The sequence below is a fragment of the Trachurus japonicus genome, chromosome 12, assembly GCF_045865225.1.
Source record: "Trachurus japonicus isolate A0001 chromosome 12, Traja_1.0".
NCBI lineage: Eukaryota > Metazoa > Chordata > Actinopteri > Carangiformes > Carangidae > Trachurus > Trachurus japonicus.
The window spans coordinates 153,370-179,034 of NC_140918.1; the positions used below are offsets into that span (position 1 = coordinate 153,370).

Genomic DNA, 25,665 nt, shown 5'->3' on the forward strand with positions numbered 1-25,665 from the left:
GTGTGTGTGTGTGTGTGTGTGTGTGTGTGTGTGTGTGGGGTTTTGTGTAAGAGTGTGTGTGTGTTCCTAACTCTTTCCTGTACAAACTCCTGTTCACACACCCTGACGTTTATTTATTTATAATCTGTGTGTGTGTGTGTTGTTGTGTGTGTGTGTGTGTGTGTGTGTGTGTGTGTGTGTGTGTGTGTTGTTGTGTTGAAGCAGCTGTGACACGTGTGATAACAAAGTGTCAGTGAAACGTCCTGAGTGACGCAGCGCTGTCAACTCTACACTCAACTGACTGCACGAGTGTGTGTGTGTGTGGTTTTGTTTAAGAGTGTGTGTGGTTTTGTGTGTGTGTGTGTGTCTCTGTGTGTGTGTGTGTGTGTGTGTGTGTGTGTGTCTCTGTGTGTCTCTGTGTGTGTGTGTGTGAGTGTGTGTGAGTGTGTGTGGTTTTGTTTAAGAGTGTGTGTGGTTTTGTGTGTGTGTGTGTGTCTCTGTGAGTGTGTGTGTGTGTGTCTCTGTGAGTGTGTGTGTGTGTGTGTGAGTGTGTGTGTGTGTGAGTGTGTGTGTAGCACCATGCTCTTCCTTCATCCTTCAAGTACCCGGATGTCTGAATCTGAAATTGAATCAGAATTTGGAAAACTGAATTTGAATTGTGAGAGAGTTGGATTTTCAGTGAGAATCAAATTTAATTGGATTTCAATTTCAAATTATTCTATTCAGAAACAGTTTTTCAATGCAATGATTCAAATTAAACAATACAATTTCAAATTATGTGATTCAAATTCAAATTTTCAATTCAATTATTCAAGTTTAGCAATTCAAATTCTAATATAAATGATTCAAATTCAATTTCTGGTGGCACAAGTTTCTGCCCATAGGCTTTACTTCTGTTTAAACAACACTGCAACACAACAGCAGACACACAAACCTGCTGCGTTGAGTAAAGTGTGTGTTTTTCTTCATGTTCTCTGCACTAATCAGCTCAGAGATTTACACCTCGGCTCCTCATGATCCATGGTTCTCTGTGTTTATTTCTCTAAACGTCTTAAAACTCTTTCTGCTGCGTCACAGTCGTCGTGTTTCATAACCACACGGCTCAGTGGTTAAAGAGAAGCACGCTGCACAGAACGGATGAAATCTGTTATTAAAATGTTATCACAAACATTTTACTTAAGGTTGTTTTTTCCTGGTCCGTTGCTTGTTTCTATTAGTTGTTGGACTTGAACCTTGAGTCTTAGTCGCATGGATGCAGGATTACACTTGCTGTCTCATATGGGATATTTCAATCAGTAGACTTAAATGTAGTGCACTGGGTACACAGTATACTTATTTATTGTGTGTTGTCAGACATGGTTGTCCTGTTTGTGTATAGTTGCTGGATAAATGATCATATATAACTATGATATGTTTAGTTCAGTAACAGTTTCAACCTGTTGTTGCTCACCCTGAGCTTTCTCCTGGTTTTCCCTGTTTAAAGGGTTTTCCATGGAGTTTTTCCTCAGTGGATGTGAGGGTCTAAGGACAGAGGATGTTGTTATGATGGGATGTAAAGCCCTTTGAGACAAACTGGTGGTAAAAACAGGCTATACAGATAAAACTGCTTTGCCTTGCTGGATTTAACATTGAACAGACATGGAGGCCGTCATCTTCCTGCAGAATCTCTGGCCTTTAAACACCTTGAGGGTGTTTACTGACGTTCTGGTATTTTTAGACTCTGTATATTTAGAAGAACATGATGGAGTTGTGTTTGTTACAGTGTGGAGAAGGAAATGAAACCATTTCTATATTGGGAAATAAATCAGTCTGTAATTTCCTCACAGAGATCGGACTCGGACTCGGGGCCGAGAGAGAGAGAAAGAAACTTTAATGATTCTAGTGTTTCATATCTGGAAGAATTTCCTTTTGATTTCAGTTCAACTTGTAGGAAACAGAGTCACACAGGACTTTTATTGTGAAGGGTTCGCTGTGAGGAGTCACAGGACTTTTATTGTGAAGGGTTCGCTGTGAGGAGTCCCACAGGACTTTTATTCTGAAGGGTTGGCTGGGCTGTGAGGAGTCACACAGGACTTTTATTGTGAAGGGTTCGCTGTGAGGAGTCACAGGACTTTTATTGTGAAGGGTTCGCTTCTGACAGCTGTGGTTAAGTGTCATTCACTAAGTTATGTCACTTTGGATGCAAAGTTGACATTGTTGGAGATGTTTTTGACATCATTGTTAAAGTTTGTCCATTAGGTCTGCTATGACAGTTTAAATTGTCTTTATGTCAAGTTCTCATAACAAAAACATCTCCAACAATGTCAACTTTGCATCAACAGTGACATAACTTAGTGAATGACACTTAACCACAGCTGTCAGAAGGATTCACTGATGGTTATGACAGTGTTATGTCAATCTGATGAATACCTATTACAGTAAAGTGGTACCAAACAACACAGTTAATGTAAAGTTAATATAGTTGATATAGTTAATAATATAAACCCGATCTGAGGTTGTTTTAGACTAAAAGACTCTTTCATCAGCTCCTCCACTAACCTGAACTGAACCTTTAAACTATGTGAACTACATCTGACCAGTCAGACGTCTGTCAGGGTTCAGAGTTCAGACTGTTTGTTTCTTATCGTCAGAGCAGCTGAAGGAATCTCTGCAGTCAGGCTGCACAGCTGAAGTCTGTATCAAACATCTGTGTGTGTGTGTCTGTCTGTGTGTGTGTGTGTGTGTGTGTGTGTGTGTGTGTGTGTGTGTGTGTGTGTGTGTGTGTGTGTGTGTGAGAGAGAGAGAGAGATAATGAAGGCCTTGGTGTGCGCTCTGGTGAAAAGACAAATTTGGAAACACCAGATCAGGGAGGGAGAGAGGGCTGGATGTTAAAGCTGCAGCAGCGCTGAACTCAGATTCAGCTTCAGATTCAGTCTCAGCTTCAGCCAGAAAACTACACGACCAGACCAGATGGATGAAGTAAATGAGCGGCTGCAGTTCAGAGTTCAGTTTTATTTCCTGACTTGTGTAACAGCTTCTATAGGAAAGTGTTGTTGTTTCAGCGACTGACAGACTCACACTGATTCATGATGTGTTAATGGAAGATGCTGAAGCATCGACACACTGAAGCATCGACACACTGAAGCATCGACACACTGAAGCATCAAACCTAAAACCCTCAGGGAGGTGGTTCGATGGTTTGGAATAAAAAACAGTTCCTGGTCCATGTTAATTAACCTCCTCTTCCTCCTCTTCCTCCTCTTCCTCCTCTTCCTCTGTAGAAGAAAACAACAGATATTGAACGTTTATATATCGTCCTATTTGGACTTTTCCTTCTCCATTTAAGTAAAATAAACTCAAAACACGACGTTGGAAAAGATGGATCTTCAAGTAGAGTCGTCTTTATTTCACTTCAGAACAAAGCAAAAGAAAAACAACCCGATTCGCACACATAGGCAAAAGATAAGAGAAATAAAGTTCAGAACTTGGTGCATCGGCTGCACTGCAAAGAGAGCGACAGAGCAGTAGGTTTGTTACCTTTAATTGTTGGTGCAAGCTGTTTTTAGAACGGTGGAGCAGAGCCGTGAGCTGCTCAGAGCTACGCTATGGAGGCTCATTATGGGATTTCTTGGTTTCCCTCATCATCAAACTCATCAAATACACAATCCAACAACTCCACAACGCTCTGGTGGACAAGTTGTGAGCTGCACATTCACCACACTATGAGATAATAACACAACGTTACCACACAGAGTTGTTTTAGAGGGAAATTCATGTAAAACCACTGATGCACGTTGCCTTCAGGGACAGTTTTTCATCATCAGTCTCTGTATTTCCCTCTAAAACAACTCTGTGTGGTAACGTTGTGTTATTATCTCATAGCGTGGTGAATACAACACAAAACACAATGTTGAACTATCCCTTTAACTATTCAAACCAACACAAAACAACATGGTTATTGTTGACTTGATCTTTAAAAGTGGCAGAACTTTCTTTTCATTGGTCTTGTTGTTTTCAACCTTTTATGTCATTTTTCTCCTCCTCTTCCTCTTCCTCCTCCTCATCCTCCTCCTCTTCCTCCTCCTCCTCCTCCTCCTCCTCCTCCTCTTCCTCCTCCTCCTGTTTCTAAGAGCTCAGTCCATTCATCCATAAAATCAACTTAAATCGTGACCTAAGTTCCAAACCATCTCAGCAGCGCCTCGTTATACAGTAGCCTACAACCTAGAAAAACTACTTCTACAACGATATGAAAGAAAACCACAAACTAATCATCTATAAACATAAATAAATCAAACATGGAGTTCATTTGCTTTTTGTTTTTGGTTTGTGAAAAGTAAAACCAACCAAAGATACTGAGGGAGAAAAACAGTGTCTGAAGTTATGAATGGACCAGTTACTGATCAATTATCTATTGATTGATGGCAAGGCCGTAACCATGGAGTCAACATTGGGAGGGACCAAGTTTCTCTCTTTCTATATATATACACTGTATATACTATATCGTACTTTCTGGACTATAAGCCGCTACTTTTTTCCCCACCCCAGTGTCCCAGCTCCGTAACCTGTAATCTCTTGTTTATGACGGTTAAGAGTAACGCGCCGTAACATCGTATATGTTATGTAACGTTATCCACCGCTCCATTTATTGATGTTTCACCGGCTTCGTTGTCAACAGATGCACATGGAGGAGAGGAGGTAACCAGAACAGACTGACACAGTTCTACTGTCCTTCTGTGTAAATATCTCATGTTACAACATGAAAACCTGCAGCTTCTATTCCAGTGCAGCCTAGATATGTATTTTATTTCAACATGTAGCTGGTGCAGCTACTCAGCTGCTCTGTAGTCCAGAAAGTAAATTCACTAACACATGGGATACCTTTTTATTTTTTAAATCAGCTGGCTATATAGTGGGGGGGACATTTTGAGCATATCTGAATATTGGGGGGGTTGTGGCTGGATGTTGGTTTAACCCCTTCCCTCCCTCTCTGTTCCAGTTCTCCCTGTTTGGTTCTCGCTCCAGCAGAACCACCAGCGCTCCTTCCTCCTCCTCCTCCTCTTCCTCTCCTGTGATGAAGAAGGAGCAGCGCCGGCCGTCTGGCTGCAGCCCCCCCGGCCCCCCCGGCCCCCCCGGCCTCAGCAAGGCAGAGTTCCTGGAGTGTGTGCGGCGCAGCAACGCGGCGTGCCAGCAGGGGGAGTATGCGCTGGCGGTGCGTCTCTATGGCGACGCGCTGACGGCCGACCCTCAGAACTGCATCCTGTACAGCAACCGCTCGGCCGCCAACCTGCGGCTCGGCCAGCACGCCGCCGCGCTCGACGACGCCATCAAGGCTCGACTGCTCAACCCCAAGTGGCCCAAGGTAAGAACGCCTCGGCCAATCACACGCTCCGCAGCAGAACGCCTCGGCCAATCACACGCTCCGCAGCAGAGCGGGGTAGGGATTTAATGGAGCAGGAGAGTGGATGTTCCCATTAAAGGATAATTTCCGTTTTTAACAATCTGGACCTTATTTCTATCATAAAATCCGATCATTTCCTCCCCCAGATAACTTTGGTGTCAGTGTGGTGTCAACTGGTTGTGATGAAATGAGCTCCAGCCGAGAGGCGCGTATATCCGTATAATGGAGTCTACAGGGTCTAAATAACACATTATCTGCAGAGAAACTCCTTCATTTCACCAATATTTAGTTCTGATAGGCTAGTGCTATTCCCCTCTGAGTCCGGGGTTAGCTGTTATCAACATCCGGGGTCTGTAGGTTGACCTGCTGACCTCTGACCTGGATGATGTCATCTCTGAGCTTGTTGCTAATGCTAATGCTCCGGTTCGTTTATACGTGTTTGTGACTTGTCAGAACAAAATGAGCAGCTGGATGAAGTTCAGCTTCCACAGGCTTCCTCTCCCAGCAAGCCAAATGACGTCCAGTTAACGTCGAGCTGACGTCATTCGGTGACGTTCCGGACTAGGCCAAATTGGCGATGTTTTAGACGTCATTTCCAGGACGTCTTCACCAGGACGTCACCTCGACGGCTTTTTAATGACCCTGACCGACCACTTACCGGTCAAATTTATGTCGTCGAGAGGACGTCCTGGTGACCACGTCCTGGAAGTGACGTCCAAATGTCCCCCTAATCAGCTGTGATCTGGCCTATTACTAAACGTTGCTGAAAAGCAATAACGTTCGCGTCATATTAAAACATCCAGAGCGAGAGAAAAGTGCCAAATCAAATTTTTCATTTTACACTATCATTGTCCAAGTTAAGGCAATATGCAATAGGCTACGTGATGACCAATCATATTTTACAAAATGTAGCATTTCATTAATTTCAGTAGCTACAATATTTTTTGAAAAATATAAACAATATTGAAGACACAACACATTCAAACTGAACTATTTATTGTTAAACAAATGAACAAAAACAACCTTGAACACAACAACACTAATGAAACAAACAACATTTTACAAAATCAATTAAAAATACTCACTTGTGTAAAAATATGAAACTAAACATTTATTTAAAAAACCTTCACTTCAACATTATAAAACTTTTATTTAACTTTCGCCAGTGTTATGGGGAGAGGAGAGGGTTGCAAATGACGCCAAAGGGGTATCAAAAGCCACATTGTTTGCCGGGTTCCTTTTGTCGTACCCCCTCCACCAGACCTTCCTGGGGCATGTTTTTTAACAGCTGATGACAACAGCTGACTTGTCCCTGTGATGACCCTGTGTTTGATGGCATCTGTAATACAAAATCAATAACAATGTCAGAGTTTGAAAACTTTAATTCTAGTAAAGTAAAAACATTAATAACAAACAATATTGTAATTACCCAAGACAACAGCATGTAGAGCCGTAGGCCAGAAGGCCTTCTTAATCCCCCTCCCCCTCATGTTCATGCTAGCCATCAGGCTGTTTGTGAGCAATCTGAAATAGAAGAAAGACAAAACAATATAAAACTCAGAACAAGAGGCAATAACTGGGAAAATGATGGTAAAGCTGAGTTTTCATGTAGCATTGTTTTTATTCAGTTTGCATAAAGAACATCAGAATTTCATGTACTGAAGAGAGAAGAAGCGATTTAAAGACCAGATGAAAACAGCACTTAAAAAGTGCAACGTCAAGCCCGGAGAACTGGTGAGCATGGCCGTCCACCAAAACACCTGATGGCAGCTGTGGCCCAGTTACAATCCACCCCCTAAAGACTCGAGGGTTGAACCCTCACTGACTTATGTGACGTCAGAGTGTGAGAGTCTGTGAGGGTCCAGATGCTGTAAACATGAATGGAACAGCACTTACACACTCTCACGACACATTACCATGACAACAACATGTTGTGGACTGATAATTTACCGTACTTTCAACACGCACAAGGTGTGTGAGGGGGGCAGACTCAAAACAAAATGTTCCTGGATCAGATCTGATCAAATCATCATCAATAATCACAAACTGCACACGTTAATACTGACAGTAAACTTCTTCTACTTTTCTTTTTCGCTCCTGTACATTAACAATAAAGAGAGCGGCAGAGCTCTCTGACTGCATTTGTTTATTTACTTTTTTTTTTTTTTACACTCACGTTCAGAAGGCTGCCCCTGTATTTGACTTCACAACGCTATGAACTGTGGGTAATTCCCCTACCCAAAGTCAGCGTCGGTGCTGACTTACGGTAAGGGGGCAGAAAGGGCTCATTCACTGACTCACTGACTTGATGATCTGACAACAGAACAGCCCTCACACACTCATGAACTTCCCGTGAACGCGCCTCTAAGTCAGTGAGTCCATGAGGGGTTGGATTGGAATTGGGCCTGTGCCTCAATGGGACCCAAACACTTGAGGTGGAGAGGACGGTCCGGATGCAGCAAAAAAGACAAAGACCACCCAACAGACTAGCTACTGCCAGCAATACCACCACCATATACACCTGTCCCACCTGCAACAGGACGCTTTGGCCGTGAAGGATGTCCTCAATATCCAGAAGTTTCCTTATGACTTTGCGTTGAAATTCTGAAAAGTAATTCCAAAGAAAATGCATCTTATTACAACTAAAATGTGTGTCTTTAACATATTTCCTTAAATAATAGCTGGTTTTCATATTAAGGCCAGGTCAAAACAAACAAACTGACAAGAATATGATCAGAAAATCTCTCAACTTTTCTGGACTATCTGTGAAGACTGACAGGAGTGAAGCTAACTTCATCCTCTGCGTCAGAGAGAGACAGCCTTGCACCGCAGGACGACAGGTCTCTGCTCGGACTGCTGTACACGCTGTGAAAATGCTCTGATTGACCTGAATGGGAGCAAAGTGCTACAGTGTGCACAACGGAGACAGAGACCTAGGTCCGACCACGCAGCGAGGAGACCAGCACGTGAGAAAGATTAAGATGAGCTACTGAACGATGAGATTAGTCACTGACGTGTAAAAAGAAACTGAGGTATTTAGAAAAAAAGGCCAGATATACTGAGCAGTTGTGTAAATAAAGGCCCCGGCTACTATTTGAGGAAGTATGGCAATTCAATATTTTAGTTGAGCACTTGAGTACAATATAAGGATGTAACAGACAACAGATGGGAGGGGATCTCGTTATTGATGCAATCAAATCACCTCAAAAACATTACATTTTTATACAATTCAACTCATTGTATATGCATGGCTATACTTACTTTCTTGGGACACTGGGAAGGCCGGTGCTTTTCGTTGGCCTCTGGCTCCCCCTCTTCCCTGGTGATGTGCCCCCTGGCAAGCCAACAGCCGCCTTCTTCCTTGGTGAGGTCAAGGAAGCGGTTGGCTGCTGGCTTTTCCTTGGGGATCTCCTCACTATAGTATTTAGCACAATGTGAAAAGTAATTAATTACATTATATTTTCAGCAAGTATACAATTTTTTTGCATGGGACATTAGTGTTAAATGAAAAGTATAACTTTTGCATGTAGCTACACCCATCTTGCCTTTGCGATCACTGAAATAAAGTACTACTGTTATGGTACACTGAAAAGGTTTACCCTTCTACATAAACCTCCATGCTAATTCTTACATACTACTTACATTAATCAAACGTTGCTTTATTTGACAAAGCACAATTCACAGTTGAACAACAAACAATACACATATTCACATATTGTGCCTTATGCAAAAAACAATTTCAAATTAAGCCAGTGTCTGTAATTGTGAGAGGCCATCATGTGAAACTTACATGGCGTTGCTTGAGACACACAGCAGTTCTTTTGACTGTACTGAATAAGTTAGAATCAGTTCATTAAAATGGTTCATGAACTGCTGCTGTCTGGGGCAGGAGGCCACACAGCCCGAGAGGAGGGGCCCAGTTTAACTGCAACAAGCGCTAATGCTGTTAGCATCTAGCAGCAGGCCTTCGCCACCTAGTCAACGACCTAGTTTTCGTAATTCGGCGAGAAAATAACGAAATAGTTAGTTATTATGGTGTGTATTTTCTTATCTGCTATTTGGCTTATTTCAACATAAAAAACAGTATAGTCAAGGAACTTACATGACTATTTTCTCAGCCTCGCTGTGTTGGACTGAGTGCGGTCAAATGCTGCTAGCAGGCCTTTGTGGCCTAGTTTTTTTTGAGTGTGTGTGTACTCTTCTTAATTCGGCTACCACTTTCAACAGTATTATTTTTTACTTCAATCAAACTCCGAAATCATGAAAAGGTTACTTACAGAGCTGGTTTACTCGCGCTGAGTTGCTGAATCCTGTTGATCGACGTTCACCGTGCAGCACCGTACAGCACAGTGTGTGCGTGTTGGAGAATTGCATCACGTGCTGGGTCGTAGGTCAGATCACGCCCACTTCACCTTTTTTTGTATTTTCACCATACATCCATGATTTTCACCAAGAAGACTTGGTTGTGTGCTCCTTTTGTGTGATTCTTTTTATTATTACGCACTCCCTGTACTTCACTGTTGTTTCCGCTTGTATAATGTCATGTTTGTTTATGTTAATAAAGTTTGATTGAAAAAAAAACTCGGTCGCAATCAATATCAAATATTGAATATCTTTGACTGTATCAAAGACGGTTTATCTTTGACTGTATGTCGCAAATACGTTTTTTACCACATCACATGAATAAATAAATACATTAGCCTAATATATTTAGAGATATGGTCATATAGTCTCTGACTGGTCATTATATGACTCGATCACGACCCCACTCTCGATCCGTGCGCAAGTAATTGGTTGTGATAGGGTCATATTCTGGGCCTGATCGGACTAGTTGTGATTTGACGTCATAACGACCCAATCGGGCTCTCTCGAACAGGTCCGGGTCCGTCCGTGTTTGCTGGGCTCCTCAACCTGGACTCACTAAAGCTCCGGCTAGTTGAGATAAAAATGGACCCGAATGCCGAAGCAGAATGATTATTATCAGAATGAGCCGCGCTGTGTGGCGCTCAGAGATGACATCATCCAGGTCAGAGGTCAGTAGGTCAACCTACAGACCCCGGATGTTGATAACAGCTAACCCCGGACTCAGAGGGGAATAGCACTAGCCTATCAGAACTAAATCTTGGTGAAATGAAGGAGTTTCTCTGCAGATAATGTGTTATTTAGACCCTGTAGACTCCATTATACGGATATACGCGCCTCTCGGCTGGAGCTCATTTCATCACAACCACTTGGAATGACACCAAAGTTATCTGGGGGAGGAAATGATCAGATTTTATGATGTAAAAACGGAAATTATCCTTTAAGTGGATTGGTTGAATGATTGGTTGATTGGTTGATTGATTGATTGATTGATTGATTGATTGATTGATTGATTGATTGATTGATTGATTGATTGATTGATTGGTTGATTGGTTGGTTGGTTGGTTGGTTGGTTGGTTGGTTGGTTGGTTGGTTGGTTGGTTGATTGGTTGGTTGGTTGGTTGGTTGGTTGGTTGATTGAACATCATTAAGGAAGGATTAACGAGGCTGGGCAGTGTAGAGATACAGTCTGGTTGTGTTACAACAGTCTGGTTGTGTTACAGTGAACATCATCTCTGCCTCTTGAACAAACTACACATCTACTCTTCATCATTTCAGTTAAAGTCATAAAGATTACTGCTCGCACCATCAAACATTAAATAAACACATGGTTGTGTGAAGAAAGCCTAGTTTCTGTTGTGGAAGTGGAGATTCAGACAGATGAGTCGATGGTTTTCTGTTTGTGTGGTTGTTTTCTGGGTTAAGGAGTCTCTTCATTTACATTTCCCTTGTTTGTTTTTTCCCATTGAAATGAATATGAACGAGCTGTGTTGCATTATACAGAGAAGTTTCACTTCTTCAGCTTCTTATTGGTGAAGACGCAGTAAAGAAAAGTGCTGACTGTTGTGTGAGACTTAATCAGTTCCTAATAGACTTTACATGGCGGTTGTGAGGTCACACACACTCGACTCTTAGTTTCATATTTAATGGTGTGAAAGAAAGAGTCGTTTAAAAAGTGCAGTGTTTCACTTACACCACGTTTCACCAACGGCTGCTTCTCTACACTCTGAAGTGGCAACCAGCAGCTGTTTTATTTCTGGCTGTAGCGCTGTTATTACGTCACTTTGTTAAGTTTTAATATTTTGTCATGCGATAAAGTAACTGTTTAGATCCCAATGTGCGGTCGGTTCATCCACATGAGGCTGTTTAGACGTTTGCTCCGATGTTTTTGGGAGAAGTGAAGCTCCACCTGTGGAGCAACGACCGGTCTGCAGAGCTGCTCGGCCGGCCAACCTCCGTCCTCATCCCGGGGGAGAAAACCATCGCTAATTAACTTACCCGCAGGTTTTTAGAGGTTTACCACCGGCTGGTTAAAGTATTTCTAGGAGATAAATGTTGGTCTCAGTGATGAAATCTAACAGCTGTATCAGTAGCATTAGTTAGTGTGAATGTAAAGTGAAGCTTCCTGTGTGTGTTGGACAGAAGAGCAGCGCTGCCTCGGGGCTCTGGAGCCTACGGACACAAACCACCACATTTACATCAAGAAATACATGTTTTACAATCAACACATCAGTCTGCATTACATTTTCTTTTCTTTTATTAAGTTATAACATGGCAGCATTTTTTATTTGTCATGATGAATGACAAATAAACTATCGCAACCGTTAACTCCATGTAGCTGCTGGTTTGTTGTTATGGTGCGACGTACGTGCAAACATAACTACGCAGTCGCTTATGTGCCCAAACGTAAACTATGCAGTGACGTAGCAAGTGGTGTCCCAGTTGACCTCTGGCTAAGCCCCGCCCCCTCCACGCACTCGGACAAACAGTCAACATTGGGTGACAGTTGCTATGGCAACAGCTGTCACAGTAGGAGACATTTCACAGGAGACAGAAAGATTAAATATCATCTGGAAGTCACCAAAACTTCACTTAGCTTTACTGCTATGGCTGTCGGTTGCCGCGAAACACCGATAGCGACGGGCTAACTTCTGTTAGCCTGTCTATGGAGTTTTACATTATACGTTAGCATTAAGCTAGCGGACTTTATGCTTAGCTGTGATACTGGCTAACATCTAAACATCTCTGACAATATGTTGCCTCAAATATGTTGTTGACTTAACTTAGAACAGATGTAGACATCCTTGTTCAGTTTATCCACGTTTAGTTGGTGTTGTGGTCTACTGCATAACTTTATCCAGAGCAGACACTTCTCTCGGTTGAGATGTGGTTTGGGAAAAGGTAAAAAAATCCCCCCCGTGGCCCCCAGCCTCTCAGGATACCTAGTGTCAGAGTTGCATGTACCCCATGAACACCGTTTGACCATTTTAAACTTAAAATGTCAAGAAAAAACATATAAAAACCAATGAAAACTGACTACATACAGTTACTGTACTGATACTGTATGTGTCCACCACACACACAGTATATAACAATCACCATCTTGCTGCTATGAGCACTTTGCACTTTGCCTACCTCATACATGTTGTTGTCTAAGTGCCATTGTCTAACTGTGTGTGTTTATGCCTCATCTTTGTATAGTAGCTTGTATTCTGTGTATTTTACTACTTTTATGTTATGTGTAGGGACTACAGATGGAAATGAGCTGGGAGCTAAATCTGGTGCAACCATCTTTTCATTTTTCTCCTTTAAATGATTAATGTAATTGCACATTGTCCCTTATTAAACTAATAAACTAAACTAAACTAACTGCAATGCATTTCAATGGACGTGGAAGCAGAGAATGTCCCAGTGTATGGGCTAGCTATGTGCACTGTGATTGGCTCATGGCGTTTGGGGGCGTGGCTTAGCCATAGGTCAACTCCTAGGGAAGATTACACAGCTTTAGCTCTCTTTGCTTCATTTAGACGTTGTAGTGGTGGTGAGCAGAGTGAACTAGAGTCTTTAGTCTTTAGGGCGAAGCAGCAGCCTGAGACTCAGCTTCCTCCCTCTGTCACAGAGAATGGACGGAAGTGCTGTTTGGGTGTGTGTCTGTGTGTGTGTGTGTTAGTGTGTGTGTGTGTGTGTGTGTGTGTGTGTGTGTGTGTGTGTGTTGCTTCGCACGGCTGTTATTTTGTTTTTCAAACCCTGGCGAGGCCTTGGCCCGAGTCTGGCACTTAAAGACAATAACAGAAGCAGCATTCCTTTGTGTGTCTTTGTGTGTGTGTGTGTGTGTGTGTCTGTGTGTGTGTGTGTTAGTGTGTGTGTGTGTGTGTGTGTGTGTGTGTGTGTGTGTGTGTGTGTGTGTGTGTGTGTGTGTGGTGGCGGTGTCATAGTGTGGGTCAGAGAAGAGGTCCAGACTAATGAAGTCCCAAACACACAGAGAGAGAGAGTCTTTACTTCTGCTTCACTTCATCCTCTTCAGTTTCAGAGTAACACAACCTGCTGCTGTCAAGACGACAAACAGCTTCGTCTTCTTTCAGCTTCTTAGAGACTTTTCTCTCTTTATGATTCAAATCCAGTCAGAAGTGCTGCTCTTTCTTTCTTTCTTTCTTTCTTTCTTTCTCATGTTTTTTCTTTCTTTCTGTCTTTCTGTCTTTCTTTCTTTCTTTCTTTCTTTCTTTCTTTCTTTCTTTCTTTCTTTCTTTCTTTCTTTCTTTCTTTCTTTCTTTCTTTCTGTCTTTCTTTTTTCTTTCTTTCTCATGCTCTTTCTTTCTTTCTTTCTTTCTGTCTTTCTTTTTTCTTTCTTTCTCATGCTCTTTCTTTCTGTCTTTCTTTCTTTCTTTCTTTCTGTCTTTCTTTTTTCTTTCTTTCTCATGTTCTTTCTTTCTTTCTCATGTTCTTTCTTTCTTTCTTTCTGTCTTTCTTTTTTCTTTCTTTCTCATGTTTTTTTTTTCTTTCTCATGTTCTTTCTTTCTTTCTTTCTTTCTTCCTTTCGGACCGACCTGACTGTTTTGTCTATGAATGTTTTGCTTTTTTCTCTGTGAGTTGGGTGTAATGAGCCTTTAATGTTGTTGTGTGTAGTCGTAGCTGGAATCAGGTCAGTGAAGTGAAGGCCACCAGATGTTTACCCAGAATGCCGCGCTGCTGCTTCAGCCTGTCATTAACCAGCTGCTCTGCAACCGCACCTCTCTGGGCGGACACATTAAAGGGATAGTTCACCCAAAATTGAAATTGCAATTTCAATTTTGGGTGAACTATCCCTTTAACATCCCATAACCAGAGCTGGCTCTCCAGAGATGACAGAAGGAATCACAAGTTTACATCTACAGAGTGTGTGTGTGTTTAGTGCTGCAGCCACTAGAGGGCAGCACTGCCCTACTGCTCACACACACACACACACACACACACACACACACACTGCCTTTGTTCACACCGTCTCTCCCGTGACCCAATCACATGAGACTTCACACGCTGCAGCTCAGAGGCTGTGTGTGTGTGTGTTACAGTTTTTCTCAATTGCTAAGACACATTTCTGTAAAGCTTCTCTCCTTTTCTCTAAACTGTGAACACAAACCCCAATTTTCAAGCTACATTCACAAAACCTCAGACTCTTCTTGCAAAACCAAACTTTCACCCCAAAACAGTTCAATCTGGTGCCCAAAACTGAACTATGTTGCCAAATTGTGCCCCGAGTCAATCAAAATTAAAAACACTACTGAGCAGCCACTAAACACGACATAGAAAAATAGAAAACACAAAGCTCAGCACATGAAGCTGTAGAAATAAATGTTTATTGTTCACTGTAGGCTAAATGCATGTTGCAAAACAAAAAACCTGTGCATTTAGCACTTGTACATAGTACTGTAAAAGAAAAAAAAGGTACAAAAAACAGAAATCTTGTGCATTTTACACATAGCACTTGTACAGTACAAAGACAAACAGAAATCTTGTGCATTGAGCGCTTGTCTGCAGTAGGCATATACGTAAAAATAAAGTACAAAAAAATAGAAATGAGAAGTGCACAACTCAGCTGCAGCATCATTTCTCTACTGGATCAGGCCACAGGACTTCATCCTGAACTAGCTACAGTATATGTGCCCTCACATCATTGGACACAAGTGTGATCAATTTTGAGTTGTTGTGTTCAACCGGTGAAACTTGTGCTTTACTTGTGTTTGACTTTTGCCACCTGTGCTCAGCATTATGCAACACAGGTGCATCACAATGAAAATGTGTTGGTAAGATGTGTCTAAACAGGTGAAAAGTGCTGATGGTTTTGACAAAAGAGACTGATTCAATCAGTGGGTTCAGGCAACTGAGAATTTGGTTCAGACAACAGGGTTTAGTGTTTTAGCAATTGAGAAAAACTGTAATTGTTCTTTAAAGGTGCATTCCCACCAGTAAACTCTGATAGTTCACCATCCAGACCAACTCAGTAACAGAAGACGTGTCGCGTCCCTCAGTCTCTCAGTCACTGGATAATGATAATATAATATAATATAATGTAATATAATATGATATAATATAATATAATATAATATAATATAATATAATATACAGTTTTTCTCGATTGCTAAGACACATTTCTCGAAAGCTTCTCTCATTTTCTCTAAACTGTGAACACAAACCCCAATTTTCAAGCTACATTCACAAAACCTCAGACTCTTCTTGCAAAACCAAACTTTGACCTCAAAACAGTTCAATCTGTGCCCAAAACTGAACTCTGTTGTCAAATCGTGCCCCGAGTCAATCAAAATTAAAAACACTACTGAGCAGCCACTAAACACTACATAGAAAAATAGAAAACACAAAGCTCAGCACATGAAGCTGTAGAAATAAATGTTTATCCTTCACTGTAGCTAAATGCATGTTGCAAAACAAAACACCTGTGCATTTACACTGTAGCACTTCTCTCCTTCCCTTTCTTTCACCCTCCTCCTTACCTCTCCACATCCATTTCATCCCCTTTTCCTTCCTTCTTTTTTTCTGCCCAGTTCATCCCTCCCTCCCTCCCTCCCTCCCTCCCTCCCTCCCTCATCCTTTCTTTCTTCACCCTGTCACCTCTCATCTTCTCCTCTTGCAAAACAAAAAACCTGTGCATTTAGCACTTGTACATAGTAAAAAAAAAAGTAGGCTACAAAAAACAGAAATCTTGTGCATTTACACGTAGCAGTTGTACAGTACAAAGACAAACAGAAATCTTGTGCATTTAGCACTTGTATACAGTAAGCCTACGTAAAAATAAAGTACAAAAGTATAGAAATGAGAAGTGCACAACTCAGCCACAGCATCATTTCTCTGTACTGGATCAGGCCACAGGACTTCATCCTGAACTGGCTTACAGTACATGTGCCCTCACATCATTGGACACAAGTGTTATCAATTTTGAGTTGTTGTGTTCAACCGGTGAAACTTGTGCTTTACTTGTGTTTGACTTTTGCCACCTGTGCTCAGCATTATGCAACACAGGTGCATCACAATGAAAATGTGTTGGTGAGTTGTTAAAGTCTAAACAGGTGAAAAGTGCTGATGGTTTTGCCAAAAGAGACTGATTCAATCAGTGGGTTCAGGCAACTGAGAATTTGGTTCAGACAACAGGGTTTAGTGTTTTAGCAACTGAGAAAAACTGTAATATAATATAATAATAATAATCATCTGGGTCTTGAATAAAAAGTAACAGTGGATTTAATTAGTTCTAGTTGAGTTATTTCCAGTTGTGACTTGAACCTCCTGACTGAACAAGCCACGTCCACGTTCATTCATACACACGCCCACAGCTACACAGCCTATCACCGATCAGCCTTTCCCCTGACTGAGACTGACTGACTGACTGGTGGAGGGTGTGTGGTTAAACCCGGGGGGGGGCACCGTGACTTCTGGCTTCATCAGATGCTGGCGTGAACTGAATATGTGCAGATACAGACGACGACTGAAAGCAAAGGAATCTTGTGTATTTAAATGTTTTGTGTGGGGTTGTTATGGTGTGAGACGCTGACGACGTCACCCTTTGTCTGACGGGACTGATGGTTTCAACCGGCCTGTTACAACGTATCTGGGACTCTGTGGTGTGTGTGTGATATGTGATGTGTGTGATATGTGATGTGTGTGTGTGTGTGTGTGATGTGTGAGTGTGATGGAGGTTGTAACAGGAGCAGGTTCACACTCAGACTCACTGACTCTCTGGATGAGGTTCATACAGACCATAATAACAGCAGCATCAGTCTGACAGGACGGTTCATCACCGGGACATTAACCCCCCCCCCCCCCAACCCCCCGTCTCTCTGCACCGTCACTGGTCAAACTCCTTCAGCTTTTACATCAATAAAACCAGTTCAGCTTCTGTCTGGTAACCATGGTAACCAACACTTCATGTTGTGTCCATTATCATACGTGAGCATTTAAAGGTCGTATGTCTGTAACCATGACAACTAAGATCGTAGAGAATGTACTTCTACCACATCCTGAAGACTTTGTGATGCATTTGTAAGTGGATAAAAAGTTCTATAGGAATAAAGTTTGAGTGATTGATAGATTTTCCTAAACTGGAGAATCAGAATGGTGTGTTGGTTTGAAGCTGCAGACGTGTGACATCAAGAACCAGAGAGTTCTGCCGACATCTGATGCTCCACGGTGCGTTCACACCAAACGCGATGGACGCGATGCCATCGCCTGTAACGCGAGCATCGCGCCGCTTGACACATTTGTCACATTTTTCACCATCGCTTCATGGCTTCATGGCGCTATGATGCAACCCACCTCCCGCTATTTTCTTTCTCTCATCAACCATGGCTAAGAAATATTAATAAATATAAATACATGTGAAATATTCCCAAGGAGGAAGCTGTAGGTTCTCTGACCCTCTGCAGGCATTATCTTTTTTATTACGATGGCGGTGAAAGTACGACGTCGTGTCTTAAAGCTCCAGGAAACGGCCATGGATGTATATTATTGATCTGAGGAAAACACACACAGCCCCTGGGTTGTTGTTTTTTTTTTTTTACACAGCCACAGGTTCTCTGAAGGGTCTGGTGAGTGAGACTACAGCCACAGTGATCTTCTTCTTCTCCACCATGTTTGAAATGTGTGTCTGCAGCTGTGTCGGTGACGTGGTTGAATATCAACACTGATTGGATGTCGCGGCACAGCGTCACGCGATGTCGCTTGAAAAGTTCAAATTTTTCAACTTCAAGCGATGGACGCGATGACACGCGATGGCCGCGCCATCGCGTGTCATCGCGCCATTTACATTGACTTTTAATGGAAAGTTGTGGCGTTCATCGCGTCCATCGCGTGTGTGTCCAGCACAAATTTCCTGTGGGACCAAATAAATGAACTTAACTTAACTGAACTTAACCTGAGAGTTCTTCTCTTCTGTCCTTCTCTGCTTCATGTTGTTTCTTGTTGTTTCTTGTTGTTCTGCATTAACGACTTGTTGCAGCTTCATGTCGCCGAGCGGCCACCAGCCCATCACTATGGCAACAGTGCTTCAAATTATTATGGATTATCTTTTTCTGGTGTGAAATTGTTCTCAGGATTTATAAACTCAGACGACTGTGTGTGTGTGTGTGAGAGCAAAGCTGTGGGTTTTCTCTTGTTTTGTGTTAGGGTTATGGTTGGGGGGCGTGGGGGGGGTTAAGGGGCATTAGGGGGCGTTAGGGGGGTTAGAGACACTGGTTGAGTTTGTTGAGTAACTGATCTGAGTGAAGTGAAGTGAAGTGAAGTGAAGTGAAGTGGAGTGAAGTGAAGTGGAGTGAAGTGGAGGAGCGGCTGCTTTGTTCTCACTCTGACTTATTATCATATATCATTATTATTATTAATATAAATATAATAAATCCTCATAGAGAAAGACTTCCAGGTTTCATCGTTCAGCTTCAGAGCCGACACCACTAGTAGTTTTATTGATTTATTTAATATCTTTGTCAAACTGGTTGCAGCTTCTTTTCTTCTCTGGAATCAGAATGAAATAAAAAGTTTGTGTTTTAGATGAAGATGATATAAACCAGGCGTTATGTTGTTGTGTTGTTGTGTTGTTATGTTGTCAGGTTTTATTATCAGCAGAAACTCTGATGACGCCATGGAGACATATTACAGTTTTATGCTGATATGGGGCCGATATTATGGGATGGCCAATATTTTCAGACATCTCTCCACTAAGACGGTTTCCATAGAGACAGAGGACACACAAGGTACAAAGATACTATTTACAGGATGTTTAAATATGCTATATACTATACATACAGCTCTGGAAAAGCTTAAGAGACCACTCCCAAAATGATCAGTTTCTCTGGTTTTACTATTTATAGGTTTGTGTTAGAATAAAACAAAACAAAACAAAATAGAATTTTACTCAACCAACTACCGACAACATTTCTAAAAATATTGTCATTTAGAGTTTTTATTGGCTAATGACTAAACTAGTCTAAGCAACAAAAATATCAAGTCTTTTCAGACCTTGAATAATAATAATGCAAAGAAAACATGTTGATATTTATTCCTAAGAATATTTGAACTCAGGAAGAGTTTATAAACCAGTTTCTGTGGGATAATGTCGATGTTTAATCAGCAGTGGTTTTTATTTATAATCTTCCTATAAAACCAGATGTGGTTCAGGTGATGAATGAGTTGTGTTTGTGTTGGTGTTTAAAAAAGAAAAGAAAAGAATGACTGTCACATGTAGAGATGCTTTAAGAAACATTTGTTGGGCTGGTTTCCACGGCGAGCGTTGCTACGGCGCTGAGCTGCTGCAGCTTCAGCACTTCAGCATCTGATAGAGTTGATGCTCTGTGTCGTCTTATCTTTAACCTGATAAATGAAACCACATATTCATGGTTTAATAAAACTCTTGAGAAGCTGCATGAGCTGTTTTCACTAAGTAACAGAGGAGTTATTATTATTATCAGAGTGAGAGAAGTCGACACGTCTGCAGCTTCACTCCACACACTCAGATTAGAGACAGTTTACTGCAGCTGCAGCTTCAGTTTATTATTCACATGGTTCATGCAGCAGCTTCAACATGTTGAAGTTTATTATCACGTAGAACAGAGAAACTGAGCAGCTCGTGGTGAGAAGCTGCAGCTGCAGAGTCAGGGTTAGACACTGAGCTTACTGATCCATTTCCAGACCTGAAGTCCAGAGGTTCCAACAGGTTTGATGCTGTTTGATTCTCCACTCGTCTGTTTCCAACCAGCTGCAGTAGATTTCTCCTTTTTGTTTTTACCAGTGATATTTATCAATGTTTTAAAGATCATTACAAAACTTTATTGATCAGATTAAAATGCTGCATCAAACAGGCAGAACGTAGGATGTGATGATGATGTTCTCTGTGATGATGATGATGATGATGATGATGATGATGATGATAAGAAGCTGAACTCTGAAACACTGAAGAGAATAAGACCAGTCTGTGATCAATACTACAGTATAATACAATACACACACACACACACACACACACACACACACACACACACACACACACACACACACACACACACACACACACTGTGTAGTAGCCTCAGATTTTCTGCTGCACCTGAGTGACAACAACAATAAACGTCTCATTCTGCTCTGATCTCCTCCGTCGCTGCAAAAACTCAACATCTACCAAGAATAATTGTCTCATTTCTAGTCAAAACTAATCTCATTATATCTAAAATAAGTATATTTATACATATAAATACATAGTTATATATTAAAAAGCAGCTTGTTTTTAGAGACTTTTTACAAGCCAGAAATGTGGCGACTGCGTCCACACAGAGCTGCTTCATGAAGGTTGATGTTTAGTTGTTTGAGCTGTGTTTGAGTCATATAAACATGGTTTTTACAGGTTGTGGACCAGCTTCTGCTGTTTAATTTGACATAATACGACTATATTCTTTAATACTTCGTGCAGTAGAGGCTCTGTGGTTGTTGTGTGTCTGTCAGGACTTTGGGGTAAAACCTTCTGAACAACTGGAGCTGGAGGTGAAGTGTAGTTTAGCATGTTAGCATGTTAGCATGTCTGTCTGCTCCATTGAACTCAACGTGCAGCTGAAGACTGAACATCACATGGTCATGAACAATGTTCCCTCTAATTTTCAAAAGTCCTGAGCAGAAATTCAACTCCCTGATGAGCTGCTGGAGCGACTGTGAGACAGAACGTCCACATGCTGGTGCTCTGACCTCACCTCTACAACTCCACATATCAATACTATCGGCTATTACTATAATGATTAATAACAGATTATTTTGACAACATTACCTAGGCTGCTCCATATCTAGGTCAGTTACAAAATACAATATTGTTTTGGCAAAATAGATTTTGCATTTATTGCCATATTAACAATATGAAAAAAATAACTAACATCAAGTTGGTGTCATCAACTCTTGGCACAGAAGCATCTTGATATGAACAGTAATAATAATTCACAAGCAAAAACTTAAATGGTAGCTGCACTACAGACCATAGTTAAGGTCATAGATTTAACAATTCGAAGCCACATTAGGGAGAAATGAACAGGAAACTAGTCGGGGAAATTTGAGTGTGCAAATTTTTTTGTCTTCTGGGCAAAGAGGTGGAGCAGTAAAACACCTGAGAGGGAACAGTGGACATGAACCAGGTTCAGACTTTAGAGTGAAGGAGACTGAAACTGAAACAGACTGTGGTGTTTTTACTAATGCATGTTAAGGTTTGAATGGCTGTGAAGGTTTAAATGGCTGTGAAGGTTTTAATGGGTGTGTGAGCCGGTGAACTCTGTTTACACCGTCCTCTCCTCTCTAACAGACAGAGGATTAATCAGTCTGATGAATTAACCACTTAAATCTGCTGCAACATCCCAGAGGAAACACAACACAACACAACCCTGTCTGCACCACTTTACTCTACAACATGGTTTCATGTTGAAGGTCAGCTGCTTTTACCTCCTCCTCATGAGGCTTTATAACAGCTACTTGTTCATTAAAACACTTCAACATGTCTCACATCTCCATTAATGTGGAGCTAATAACAACATGTTGGGAGGCTGCCTAACCCCTAACCCTAACCCCCCTAACCCTCACCCTTTCTGCAGCTTCACTTCACTTCTGACCTGTTTTATTTGTGTTGTTGGGGTCAAACAGGAAGTTGTGTGTAGATAGATAGATAGATAGATAGATAGATAGATAGATAGATAGATAGATAGATAGATAGATAGATAGATAGATAGATAGATAGATAGACAGACATATAATGAATCTTGATGTCTTCATTGTCATACAGACATTTGCATTAAGAACAAAATGATGTAGCCGACATCATTAGGCCACAATGAAATAAACAGATAAAATAGTGTAATAAAAACAACCAGGTTAGAAGAAACAGTAGAGAGACGGTAGGCTATACATCCTAACTATCACATCAATACAAGTTCACATGTAGATGAGTGAAATAGATAAGCTGAAACATTCTCCTCTTCCTCCTGTAGATGTAGATTATTGCTCTGTAACTTCAGTAGAGAGAGAGAGAGAGCAGGGCCGTATAGAGGAGGAAGGTGGTGATAACTCCAGGGGCCCAGAGCCCAGTGGGACCCACAACAACCCCAGTAGTCTGATCTTTATGACTGATTTATTCTACATAAAACCCTGACTGATACTCATAGTAACGCTGCATTAGCATCAAAATAAAGTCAATAAAAAATGATAATACGTAGGCTATGTAGTCTAAGAAAACAAAGTGGAAAAGTCTGGGGGGAGGGGCCACTTTAGTATTGTTTCAGGGGCCCAGACTTCCTAGCAACGGCCCTGAGAGAGAGAGAGAGAGAGAGAGAGAGAGAGAGAGAGAGAGAGAGAGAGTGTGTGTGTGTGTGTGTGAGTGTGTGTGTGTGTAACAGTGTAGTGTTACTACAGCAGCAGCAGCTCTCTCTGTCTCTCTCAGTCCAGTCGCAGCTGTCGGAGCTGCAGCTCAGAGACCGGGAGGAGGAACTGGTTCACGAGGCTTCTACCGGACCTAAAGGACCTGTCCTCTACTGACTCCTTCCTCCTCTCTACTCCTCTTCTCCTCCTTTCCCTGCTCTCTTCTTCCTCCTCTCCTCCTCCTCCTCCCGCGTCTCTACCGGACCTGAAGGACCTGTCCTCTACTAACTCCTCCTGCTCTCCTCTTCTCTCCTCCTCCTCTTCCTCTTCCTCTACTCCTCTTCCTCTTCTCTCCTCCTCCTTTCCCTCCTCTCTCCTCCTCTCCTCCTCCTGCTCCGCTCAGCGCGTGCAGTCTGGTGTCATGCTGCCGCTGCCGCTGCGCGCGCCCCGCTCCACACCGGACACCGCGAGGCTCTGACGCCGCCACATCTGGATTATAAACATCACATCTGGATTATAAACATCACATCTGGATTATAAACATCACATCTGGATGATAAACATCACATCTGGATTATAAACATCACATCTGGATTATAAACATCACATCTGGATGATAAACATCACATCTGGATGATAAACATCACATCTGGATGATAAACATCACATCTGGATGATAAACATCACATCTGGTTAACAACATGATGAAGTGGCAGCCGAGGAAGAAGGTGAGAGTGTTTCTGACTTGGACTCCTAAAGCTCCTGAAGTTGGAGCGGGAATGTGTTGGATGTTTGACCGGTACTGATCCGGATCAACAGGGTTTAAACCCGGTAACAAACCCGGTAACAGCTCCGTTAGAAGCTCCGGTTGAACCGGTTCATAAAGCAGCAGCAGCTCTGAGTGGAGGGTTTTAGGGTTTTAGGGTTTTAGGGTTTTAGGGTTTTAGGGGGTCAGGGTGCTGCGGGATTAGACATGAACACATTCCTCACAGATGAAGAAAGTCTCTGTTAGAGCCACAGGAAGTCTCAGTCAGGATGGCAGTGGTGCCACAGAGGGTCCGTGTATTGATTGATTATTGATGATTGATTATTGATTATTGATGGCATATAGAGAGGAAACAGATCTGTGAGTCAGGGATCAACAGCCTCAGACAGACGAGTTCTGTTCAGGGCTCAGGGTCACTGATGGGACTGAAACTACTGACTGATTGATTGATTGATTGATTGATTGATTGATTGATTGATTGATTGATTGGTTGATTGATTGATTGATTGATTGATTGATTGATTGATTGATTGGCATGTATCTGTGATGAAGGAGAAGGTGCAGAACTCTTCTCCTCTCTGATGTTGCTGCTGTAAATTGACTCGTTTTTTGTGCAGAAATGTTTAAATATTTGACGTTTCAGGTTTTCAGAAGTCAGAGTTTACATCTGACACAACGGGAGGTTCAATCTAGTTTAATCTCTCTGTGTTGTTTAATCTCTCTGTGTTGTTTAATCTCTCTGTGTTGTTTAATCTCTTTGTGAGGGTTAGTCTATTTGACGTTTAGTCTGAGGCTCTGAGACAAGCTCAGTCTGACCGTCTGATGCTCTCAGTCCTAACGCAGCGCTGAGTTTCCTGTAAAACTTGTTTCTTGAGGGTGAAGCGGTTTATTCTGGAGGAGAGATGCAGATCATCTGGTCTGACTCAGAGGAGGAGGATTCATATATATATATATATATTACAGTAATCTAACACCAGCTGAGGGAGTGCAGTGTCTGGTCAGTGAAGCGTTTGGTCCAGACTGAAACATCTCAGTAACAGTTGTTGGATCTAATGAGGTGAAACCAGATGTTTGTGGCTCCTCTAGCGCCACCATGAGGTCGGTGTCAGGTTACAAACTGATGAAACTGTGAGTTCATCTTCTTCTTCATGGTCAACTCCATCAGTGTAGCCTGTCTATGTAGAACAGCTCGTCTGTGATTGGTTCTCCAGTTCCTCCAGGTGACGGAACCTCCTCATCTCTCCTCCGGCCACCAGGCGGCGCTGCAGAGAGATGAAGCTCAGAGAGACGAAGCTCTGAAGCTGTTGATGTTGATGTCTGACAGCATGTTCAGTCTGACAGCTGCTCAGCTCGGTCCTGTTGGTTGTCACTGCTCACACCGAGGAGGAAGAGGAGAAGGAAGCAGCAGCCGTGATATTTTACGGAGGCAGCAGCCGGTGATGTTTTATCTGAAAGCTCCTCGGTGTGGAGGGAGTGGGAGGTGGAACTGGAGGTGAAACTGGATGTGAAGCATCAACACATTTAGTTTCTGGCTCAGAGATCAGAGACTGAAGAGGTGGGAGACCATGGAGATGATTAGCTGTCACCATGGTGATGGAGGTGATGGTGATGATGATGATGGGTGGAGAACTCATCCACTAGACCAGATGTTTCAGCTGTTTTCAGTGTAGAGGAAGTTGGCAGCATGAACACTGTTACTATGAATGAATGAATGAATGAATGAATGAATTTTATTTCAAACATGTCGAAAATGAACAAAAATAATACATTTTTTATATATATAAATAATTATATAAGCATCATCAAATCATAATATACACAAGTTTGAAAA

The 25,665-nt window shown here is 42.0% G+C and overlaps 1 protein-coding gene across 1 annotated transcript in view; it reads left to right on the forward strand.

The window, feature by feature from the left end:
* Nucleotides 1-25,665, forward strand: part of ttc28 (tetratricopeptide repeat domain 28) — a 135,159-nt gene that overhangs the window by 1,267 nt on the left and 108,227 nt on the right. Inside the window, exon 2 of the mRNA XM_085794275.1 lies at nucleotides 4,955-5,317. Coding sequence (XP_085650401.1) covers nucleotides 4,955-5,317 — 363 coding nt within the window. The remainder of the gene's footprint in view (nucleotides 1-4,954; nucleotides 5,318-25,665) is intronic.